We start from the raw sequence: 11,515 nt of genomic DNA on the forward strand, positions 1-11,515 counted from the left end.
AAGAGTGTGCTACATTCTGTACGTTTGTTCAGTCTCATAGACAAACCCTTATTACCATGCAGGCCCTAAATGAAGTTTAACAGAATTTCTGGAGGCCTTGGGGTGCTAATTCAGTATTATAAAAGGACTTGCAATCTCAAGAAACATCACTTATCACTTCCTTGACCAACCTAATCATTATAGGCATCTTCAACAAACAGAAAACTGTGTAAGTTTGTAGTTAATGTTTGCCAATACCTATGGAAAAAGTTAGCCAAACTGGTTTTGTTCAGTTTGGGTTTGACGCATAGAGAATTAAAAGATTATCTGTATTTAAGCTGAACTGCAATGACTTGACTTTATAGCAGCTACACACACGCATAAGCACAAATTTGTCACTGGAGAAGTGCAATATGATAATTTTGAATGTCAGAATGGGTGGATGTAGTCACTTCTGAAAGATACACAATTACGTTACTCGAACTTGGGTAATTAGAGACAGATAGGTAATTCACAAAGTAGAATTTCTAACAGACCATGTTACAGTCTTTCGTACAAACCTGTCAGTGAATCATCATTTCAATTAGAGTTGTTGTTTTACATTCCTTTTTCTTCTTAATTCATCAAAACAAGTTATTGCTACTAATAATGACATTCCAAAGACACAGTGCACCTATATTTGATGAGTTTTGTTTCCAAGTAAATCTATGAAGTGCTGCAGATAAAAAGGAAAACCTCCTTATGATGTCACATCAGTATGTTACTCATTAACTGATTTTAAAAGCCAGCCTGAGGTGGAGTCACACCAGGACTGCACTTCCTACAGCAGTGAAAGGCTGCGCGTTTGAAGGATCACTCTAAAACTGAACTTACCTAACTCTACAGTTAACTCCAGTAAAATGATGAGAAAAGGGAATTCCTTGGAGGACTCTGTTTTTCATTCTGAAAGGGAGAACAGCTTCCGAAAATCAAGTAACGACACACCAGTCAGCCCTACAGAGAGTTTTGGATCAGTATTTATAAGGTAAATCCTGATGTGTTTGAGTGTTCTGTATGTACTTGATGCAGGGTGGGGAACAGGGCAGCAACACAGGAGAGCACTGGGACAAATACACCAGTGAAAATACCCTGATGAGGAAGCTTAATATGAGAAGGCAATGCGTGTAGAGATGGTAATTCCACTCATGTAACTGATTGCACTGGGAAGGGAAGCACAACTGTACAGATGAAATATGTAAGGGAGGACAGGCGGGTGTTATTCTCTCTTTCCATATCTACTACACTGAAGTAGGGCTTTGAGTGTGTACAGCACTGTACACTAATAAACTCAAGTCTTAAAATGACCTCTGCGAGGTCATCCAATACTATCTATGATACTTGAGTGAATCTCTGTACAAAACAAATTTAAGTTTTGTTATAACAGGGAGTTCAACAAAATATTTTCCTGCGTGTTTTGGCCTATATGAAACTTTACAATGCTTATTAAGTTATGTTTCAAGAGAAATGCTACCATAATTATAAGGTGTATTCATGGAAACTGAAAGCTTGCACGAATGAACACTGCTAAAAGGTTTGCCGATAGAAAAACTGCAAACAATTTTAAGGGGAAGTCTGTTTTCTTACTTTGGAAGGGTGGACTTGGGGATTGCGGACTCACATTGAGGTGGAATTCATTGTAATGAAGAGTTCTGCATAAATCATGCACATTTTAGACAGCATAGATAAATGAGGGAAAGCAGTGTCAGAGGGTTAGTGGCACTTACCATTCATCCTTCCCCATCTACTGCAGGAGATGTGCACAAATTCTTTATATGGGGTTACGGCTCATATCACTAAGTGGATCACAAGTATAAATAAGTCTGCTGGCTTCATTTTTCCTCTTTTGAAATGTTATTAAGGCTTTTTAATATTATATCTGCATAATGTCCTTTCTTCCTACTCAAGTGTAAGGGAGATAATGTCCAACGGTTTGAACAGAGAACAAGTAATCAGAAATTTAAAATTTTAATTAAAGTCCTCAAAGACTCCTACCTAGAACTAATCACTTAGAGCCTGTTTTTTAAAACAACACCCACATGTGTTTTTGTATGCCTCTCTTGATCTCATTTTCCGATTAGGCATGAGACATGAGTAGATACAGTGGCGTATGGAGGGTTCAACACAAGCAGGTGATGTTTAACCACTTCTAATTTGGGCAATAGAAAGTTTGCCCTCTTTTCTCTGACCAGCCCAGAACACTGGGCAGACAGATTTACCTACTTTTTTATTTACCACTAGATAACCAGTACACAAAAAGCTACCATATATGCTCTGACAGCAACGTGATCAGCCCTTACAAAGAACAGAGTCCTTTGCCTCAGATTTCGCAACAATCAACCCGCCTGCCAAGTAGCGAGCAGCAGGGCCAGGCCTTCTGGAAATCCAGTTTGCTCAATTGCTGTTTCAGTAAGAAGGATAATAAGATCATAAAACCCTGCTGTGAATCTATACCTCTATCAATAGCAAAGATGGAATAGCACGCTGCAAATACTAGACAATCTAATAAGAAGAATGCATAATTGCATCCAGTGAGATAGTAGCTGGGCTGAGCTCTCACCAAATTTGCTTTTGATGTGTTTGTCGCAGTCATGATACACTTACCCATGTTGAGCTACATGAAAAATCAAGGAAAATGCTTTTGGTAAAAAGAAATGCAAACTCTGCATTTTTAGGTACTATTTTCAATACAGTCCTATTTACATAGAGCATATTTCCCACATACAAAGATGTGTCCACAGAGAAAATTTACTACATTAATGATTGCATTTGTTCATCCCAATTATTCATGCCTGAGGACAAAAACTGATTATATGCCTCCCAAGTTTTTATATACCTCTGCTTTCACGTCACTGTAATTGGCACCATGTGGATGAGCACAAATTTGCCAGAATCCAGGGGCTGATTAACATTTCAGACAGGGGAGCTCATAGTTTATCACCATGGCAGCATGTTATTCCTGACACAGAGCGGAACTGATATCAGAAGCAAATTAAGACTCTGGTGCTGTAGCTGAGGTGTCAGCCATGCATAATAGATCAGAGATTTGTATTGATAAAAGTATTGGCCACATATGTATGCAGCATTTTATCAGCATGAATGTATGCAGTTGTTCTACCACTAGAACAAAACATTTTGCAGTAGTCCAGATCAAAATATTGGCAAAACCAATAGGGATCACGATGTCTCCTGTGAAGGCCATCCCTATATATCAGTCAATACCCTGCATCAAGATCTCCTTAACTGTAGAAAAATCTCGAGCCTTCTGGTTTTGGCCAATCTTCAGAAAGACCCAAAAAAAAAATATACTGAACACAAGAGAATGAGATTTTTAAGCAATTTAGATCAGGACTACTGACCACCATCTCTGTGAATATCATACTGCTACATATGTTAACATGAACTCTCACAATAAAGAAATGCAGTTTGTATATCAAATGCTTGTAAAAAAAAAAAAAAAAAAAAGCACAGATTCAGCATTTGCCAAGAACATTAATATTAGATAGAAATTATAAATAAAAAAAAAAAACAAACAGGAAAAAATACAGTATGGAGAGGTATGTTTTCTAAATGCAAAGTCATGGAAATGGGAGTCAAAAGGGTCCTCAACTCTAATCCTGTCTCGACAGCTCAATTGGTGCATTGCAATGTGTAAATCAATTAAATACATTGTGTTTTCTATCTTTGATCTGGTATTAATACTTTAATATCTTTTACACACAGCAGAATAACAGAAAAAGTGTGCAACAACTTGTAATAAACTGTAAAAACTGTTTTGTTGCAGTTGGGTTTTTGTTTGGACACAAGAAAGGATCCATACATTCAGGTTTTCTCTCTGAAGATTTTTGGATGGGAATGTGAACTTTTTTTACGGATATTTCCTTCTGCATTGAAATTATACCCCTCAGAAACATCCAATACACTGCTGTAGGGCTGAGGATTAGCTCAAACTAATCCAAGAAGTCACGTTAAAGACATAAGCACATACCTACCATCTTCTATAAGTTGTGTTGTCTTTATAGCTCAGTTAGGAGCACCTGAAACACTGGCAACCACTTTATTACTTAATGGCTTGCACCTGGGATTTGGCATTCCCCCTATGTGGCCTTGCAATGTACTTTTTTTTTTTTCCCCCAGAGTAATATAGCATCTAGTTCTAAATGAGACAAACCAGTGAATCTATCCAGCTCAGTAGAATAGGTTATTATTCACAACCCCATCTGATGTAAAGACTGTGAGAGAACTGATAGCGTGATTCATTCCTTCACATTATCTTGTGTCCCTCACTTTAACCTTCCTCTCCTCAGAGTAAGAACAATCCTTTCCTAAGCTCCTGGAAAGTACTGGCACTCCTTTTTCTTGTTGAAGATTCCATTTATTCTCAAAGAAGCTGTGCTAACTTTCAGTTTCTTATATGCTTAACATACTGTACTGCTGCCCTTCAGAGACTGCCAGATAACTAAAGGTTTCTCTCAACAAAATGATCACTGTATTTAGACATAAGTGTTTGCATTCACGCATTCATATCTGGTTCAAAGAGGTATCCATTTGCATTCCTTTATGATATGCAGGTGCAATAATTACAAACATGCGTGCACATTATACACTAGACACATGCAATCTGTTTGATGTCTTAAACATACTGGTGCACCTGGATGGAAATTTTTGTCCATGTATTCTGTATACAGACATGTCGTACTTGGATGTCACCCAGGATTTCCTTTGGACATTTATAAGCAGAGGATGACAAACCAAGCTAAGGGCAGAACAAGCAATATTTGTATTTATCTTTTCCTGCCTAGCTGACTAATATGACAAGATCTAGGCATCACAGTATCCTAACAGTGCCATCCATGAGGCATCCAGGGCAATATATTGCTTGGGAAATATGCCGTGACTGCTTTTTTTCCTCATGAACTAAGAGGAGACACTGAGCTGTGTTTTTCAGCAAAGTACCAACTGGCTGAGTGCCATCTCTTAGGTAGCAGAACTGAACTATCACATGTCATGAGGTTGCTCTTTTCAGAATATAAGGAAGTTGCCATGAACAATTTGGAGACATGAATATTCCTTTACTTCACCAGTTGATCTGTGTTTTGCCATTAACCCTCCTTCCCATACTGTTCTTTTGATCAGTATAACACACAGTAAGACACATCAGTAAGATGCACAGTGTTCAATGTGTCTTCTGTGGCTGTACACATTAAGTTGTGTGAAGGCCACTGGTATCAAAATGGCAGTAAATGTGCTGATGGAGCACATATACAACGTCTTACACATTCTCTATGAGGGAGGCTGACACCACGTTACTAATACCCCAGCAATTTTGTGTGAGAATTTCTCTCCTTTTTCCTGCTGGTTGCTACAGTACCTAATTGTAGTGAAGTCTACTTCATTCAATTGCTTCAGTATTTAGCCACAATGAAGAGCCTCAGCAGGCCTCACCATTTGTGGTGAAAAATGTTCTAACTAGCTTTCAGCACACCTTACTTCAAATGCACTTCCCTGTTGAAAGGGGAGTTCAACAAATAGAATCCAGGCTCCTTTAAACAGAAAACAGGAACAGACAGGCAGATAAGACTTCTAGCGAACTGCTCAGAAGAAAGCAATCACCTGATATAGGTTTCTATGAAGCAATCTCGCACTTTTAAAAACAAATAAATTGTTAAACTCTTAATCCAGGCAATGTACAGGTATCAATTAGCCAAAACTGCTTCTCAACATTTTTCCTTACAGAATTGCACCACTCACTGTGTTATGGCCCTACCTATCTTCTACAGACTATTTAGGACCTTGGTTTACTCCATTTATTTTCAGCATACTTCATGTATGCTGAGTAACTTGCAGATGTTTCTGAACATTCTTGCTGGAGGCAGAAGTATCCCCGACACCAGATCAGGTATGGCTTTGTCTAGCTGGGCCTTGTAGCCTCCAAAGACAGTCTACAGCCTCTCTGGGCAACCTCTTCCAATGCTGCAGCCCTCTTTTAGTGCATTTTTATTTGTCTTTTCTAGTCTGCACCTCCCAAGCTGTAAGCCATTTAAGTCTGGCTTGTGGCTGACTTGCATATATTCTAGAAATCAAAATTTTTCAGTTTCAAAATCTTCCCAAATGTCTATTAGTTTGTTTGTCTCATACTATCACAGCTCCTATTTTTATGGTATTATCTAAAATAAGTCTGCTTTCCTATTACATTTCAACAGAGTAATATAAGGACTGACTTAGAGGGTCTTTCATCACGTAATGGCTTCCGAGGTATTTGAGTAGCTTTCACAGAATCCTGCCAATGCAGAATACCATATAGAAAACTAACGACAAGACATATAATGACCTATAATCCAAACTACTTGTATTCAGGTGCTGTTAAGGCTGTATCTCTTTGTACCTTCTCACACCTGCAAAGAAGTACAGAAGAATTCTGTACTGAGGAGAAATGTGCTCAAAGTATACAGAATGCCAGAAATCACTGTACTTCTTTTCTGCTTTATTCCTTCTCAAAAATTTCCCTCACATTTAGGCATGCTGATACTCACTGTATAAGCTGAGAAATACTTTGTGAACAGCCATGATGACTGTACTGAAATAAAACCCCAAGATATGCAAGTACTGTTGATTAAGACAGTCTCTAACTCTGTTTATTTCCAGCTAGATTGATTTTTTTATCATTCATCGGCAATATTGTATCCAAGAATCTCTAACCATGGATAGCAGTCCTATTGCTTTTTATACTGACCTTTCTAGTGCGTCTCATTGGGCTCCTTTACTCTTCCTTTCTTCATGTCATTCAAGACAAGATTGATAATTATTCTGATAAATTGAAGAAACAGTCTGAAAAAAACAAGAGTGAAATTCAAGAAGGATATGTAGAAGGTCATACTTAGTCAAATCTAACAATCAGCTGCTAATGTACTAGAGGAGAACAACATCTCAGTTGTCCTTTATAAAAGCTTTGCCAGGTCACAGTGGTTCAACAATTAAACCTCAGCCAGCCTCACGCTGCTGTGAAACATGTAAACACTTCACTATGAAATATAAACAATGGTAGTGTGTATAGGACAGATAAAGTAATCTTGTAATGTCGCCTCTATTCAGTCTTTGTAAGGCTTCTGGTGTCCAACTTGGGGCACTGCACTTCAGAAAAGATACGAACCTATTAGAGATAGTTCATAGGAAAAAATAGAAGTCCAGAAAACACAATTTATACCTTTTATCTGAGGCTAAAGAGAAGAAGAAAATGGGGGGAAATGGGAGACAGTTTTTCACTGTTCTTCATATTGAGTTAATTAAGAAGCAATGGCTTTAAATTTCAGCAAGGAGGATTAGAGTAGAGAATAAAGAGGACTTCCTCTGGACACTGGAATTGATTGCCTCGATACACTGCTGACTTTTAAGAACAACTTAGACCAGTGATGAGTGGAGCTCCTCAGGGCCACCTGGTACTGGGACTGGTGCTGTCCAACATCTTTGTTGGCTACATGGACAGTGGGATTGAGTGCACCCTCAGCAAGTCTGCCAAGAACATGAAGCTGTGTGGTGCAGTCAACACGCTGGAGGGAAGGGATGCCATCCAGAGGGACTTTAAAAGGCTTGAGAGGTGGGCCTGTGCAAACCTAATGAAGTTCAACAAGGTTATTGGATTTTAGGCCAAATTGGCCACTGGGGAGGTGGGGCACCCCAGATGGGACCGACAGACCTGGGACAAGGAAACCCCAAGCATAGATACAGACTGGGTGGAGAATGGATTGAGAGCAGCCCTGAGGAGAGAGACTTGGGGGTGTTGGTGGATGAGAAGATCAACATGATCCAGCAATATATGCTTTCAGCCCAGAAAGTCAACAGCATCTTGGGCTGCATCAAAACCAGCGTGGCCAGCAGGGCAAGGGAGGCGATTCTGCCCCTCTACTCCACTCTTGTGAGAACCTAACTGGACTACTGTGTCCAGCTTTGGAGTTCTCAGCACAGGAAGGACATGGATCTGTTGGAGTGGGTCCAGAGGAGGGCCACAAAGATGATCAGGGGCCTGGAACACCTCTCCTATGAGGACAGGCTGAGAGAGTTGGCGTTGTTCAGCCTGGAGAAGAGAAAACTTCAGGGAGGCCTTATAATGGGCTTCCAGTACTTAAAGGGGGCCTACAAGAAAGCTGGAGAGGGACTTTTTACAAGGGCATGTAGTGATAGGACAAGGGGGAATGGCTTCAAATGTGAAGAGGGTAGATTTAGATTAAATGTTAGGAAGAAGTTTTTCATTCTGAGGGTGGTGAGACACTGGAACAGATTGCCCAAAGAAGTTGTGGGGGCCTGTCGTGGTTTGGCCTCAGCCAGCATCAAAGAACCACGCAGCCGCTCGCACAACTCCCACAGCCGTGGAAAAAGAAATCGTCAGGGCGAAACTCGTGGGTTAAAAGAATGCAATTTAACAGAACAGCACAAGGAAAGACGAAAACGCGATTACAGTACCGCCGCGAAGCGCACCAATAGGACCCGCACCACCGCAGCCCAACCCCAAGTCCCGACTGCTCTCCTCGCCCCGGCTAGCGCCTCTTATAGCCCGGGCATGGGTCATGTGGTATGGAATACCTGCCCCCTGCCGGCTCCTGGGGAGATTAACCCCATCCCTGCAGCAACCAGGACAGGGCCACATCCCTGGAGGTGTTCAAGACCAGGCTGGATGGGGCTTTGAGCAACCTGGTCTAGTGGGAAGTGTCCCTGCCCATGATGGCAGGGGGTTGGAACTAGGTGATCTTCAAGATCCCTTCCAACCTAAACTATTCTATGATTCTGTGTCTTGTCAGGAATGACACAGGCCTTGCCTTGGTATAGGGAATGAACTTCATGACTTGGTGAGACTCTCACCATTCTGCTTTTCCGTGATTTCACATGTATCTTAAATCTTTTTTTACAATGAGAGTTTTTCCTATTATTTCATCTTTAGTTTTAAATCTTTTGCTGTGTTATACATAATGCTGACCGTCCTGATTACAGAAAACCCTCAACCCTCTGAGGCTTCATGTAGTCTCTTCAGAGCAGGAACATGTCAACTTTTGCCTACGTGGCATCACCAGTACTGCAGGCATTAAACAGTAATCAGTAATTTTATGGTACACTAATTTCTCTTTCTCTCCCCAATCTGCAGTTCAGCAATTAGAGAAAAAGTCGAGATTTTCACACAACAATGGGTCTCTGTTGGTGACAGTTTGGTCTTCACATACTTGCTTTACTGTATCTGTACACATAAGCAATTATAACTGTATAATTATAAAAGGTCCTTTGTGCTCTTCTTTGCATATTTCAGACTTGCCACAGCATATCAAAATAAAAGTATAAGGTTTTCAAGTATATTCCACCTACACGAGCAGCTGCACATTTGATTGTTTAATATAAGGCACTCCTCACTACATATTACTGAGAATCCTGACATTCAGGACTTTGATCACTCTCGAGTGTGTCCTCTTGCTCTGCAGTTCCTGCACCAAGCACACTTTGACAAAGCTTGGCTACAGAGTTTCTTTTTCAAATCCTCCAAAACCCATGAGCTATAGCCATTGCTTATTACTTCAACTGTCATTGACAGGTAATAACAAAATGCACTACGGAGGCATGTGTTGAAAATTTGCCAGAACCAAGTCTCTGACAAGATTTAAGATACCATGATGTGGAACAAAGTATTTAGTAAGGATTCATTTTTAGGGTCTAGGCTGCAGGCATCAATTTATTTGAATGTAAGTTTCTTCTACAGTAAATACTTGGACTAATTAAAACAAAGCGCTTTGCATACCTTGAGAATGGGAGAATGGAGCCAGACAAAAATAAAACAGAGACTGAACTCCAGGGACCAAACAGCTCCTTTCCAGTTTTTGCACCACTGTGGTAGAGGCAGGAACCTCTGGAGATGCATGAACAAACAGTCAGCAGTAACATTTATCTCCTGTAGCTAAACCTGCCAGAGACTGAAAATCTAAGCACTCAAAAGGCAGCTGATTTTATTTGCTCAAATATCTAAAAGTCAGATTCTCACCAACTGTAAACCAGCATTGTTCTGCTGGAGTGGGTAGAGCTAGACAAGTTATTTAACCACAAGTCTGCCTTCAGCCTCCAAATTAGGACGAAAATAGCAACTGATACCTTTCTAGTGCAATGAAAGGCCTCCAAAAACGAGATGAAAGGGAGGCAGTCACTTTTCCTACTGACTCCATACTATGCATGCCTTAGTAGTGGCCACTGGATAAGAACAATTCCCAGAGAACCCAAAATCTCACACTGGTTGCTGCACCCCAGCAAGGAGTCCTGGGTTCAAGCAGACGCAGGATGCCAACCCTGCCTTTCCTGGCTCTTTCAGTTCCAGCTCTGCTCACAGCCCAGACAGCTGAAATGGAGCCTGTTCTGTTTACTCTTGGATAAATGATCTGCCACTATATAGCCACAAATTGTGTCTGGCATTAGGGGATGGGAGTGGCTCCTCAATGCAGTGCCAAACTTGCTCAGGTACTCCACAGGGGATCGTAAGGCAGCAATCAAAGTTTCACAGGTACAGGATCTAACAGGTCTGAATAACCTTTCTTGTAAATTACATCTCATGTGTTTTCCACATACGCCTTGTTTTTCAAGTTAAATAATGCATAAACATTAGTTAATGGTGTCTTACAGCCATTTAAAATGTCTTCCTTTCTATGCAGCTTGGCACACAGTCTTTAAATTTGCTTGGACTGGAGCTAATTAAACCCACCTGGTCTAGCTAAGACGATAGAGCAATCTCACATCTTCAGCAGGCTGTGTGTCGCCAGGCAGCTATGGCAGCCCTGAGCCTTTTCACCATTAACAACTCTTTCCTTTTACTGATTTCCTGAATACATTGCAACAATAGCTAATACTTAGTTCTTGCACCTTTATAATACTGTGTAAGTATCAAGCAATCCTAACAATGCCATGGGAGGGTTGACTGATTTTCTTCATACGTCTTTTAATCTGAAATGCACATTGGTATCTATCTCCTACCCCAATGTCCACTAACAGAGACCACTCTCCTGAACATATTCTCCCCTTACCGCCTGTGAACAGTCCGGCAGTCAGGAAGAAAACTTAACATATTCTATTTTAAATTCCATTTGTATATTCTAACACATTAAACCATGAAAAGAGACCTTTTTACTTTGAACTCTCATCCCAAGGCTCGCCTTCCTTCGATTGTACTGTTACAGCCACAGGCTCCACCTTTGCTTTGTGAAAGTATTAGTTGACCAAACTGAACACCGACTTGGCTATCAACCAGGTTAACGAACGCGTTTTCTCATACACGCGTTGACAGCTTGTGTCTGCCGTGCGAGATGACTCGTGCCAAAAGGCCGCCATTGCACCTTCCTGCGGGTAGGACGTGTCCCACCAGCGACAGCCAGGGGAAGGCTACCACTTGCTCTGCTTTTTGCACAACATTAGCTCATTTCCTGTCCAGAGGAACCAGCCTGGGGTGCTGCTGCAGAGAAAAGAACCAAAAAAAAAAAAAAAA

The 11,515-nt window shown here is 40.8% G+C and overlaps 1 protein-coding gene across 1 annotated transcript in view; it reads left to right on the forward strand.

Annotated features, from left to right (window-relative positions):
• The first annotated feature begins 878 nt into the window (after nt 1–878).
• The window catches only part of GRAMD3 (GRAM domain containing 3), a 44,760-nt gene continuing 34,123 nt past the window's right edge, over nt 879–11,515 (forward strand). Inside the window, exon 1 of the mRNA XM_009893803.1 lies at nt 879–1,003. Within this exon, the coding sequence (XP_009892105.1) occupies nt 879–1,003 (125 nt within the window). The remainder of the gene's footprint in view (nt 1,004–11,515) is intronic.

Source organism: Charadrius vociferus, unplaced genomic scaffold (genome assembly GCF_000708025.1).
Source record: "Charadrius vociferus isolate BGI_N301 unplaced genomic scaffold, ASM70802v2 scaffold158, whole genome shotgun sequence".
Classification (NCBI taxonomy): Eukaryota; Metazoa; Chordata; class Aves; order Charadriiformes; family Charadriidae; genus Charadrius; species Charadrius vociferus.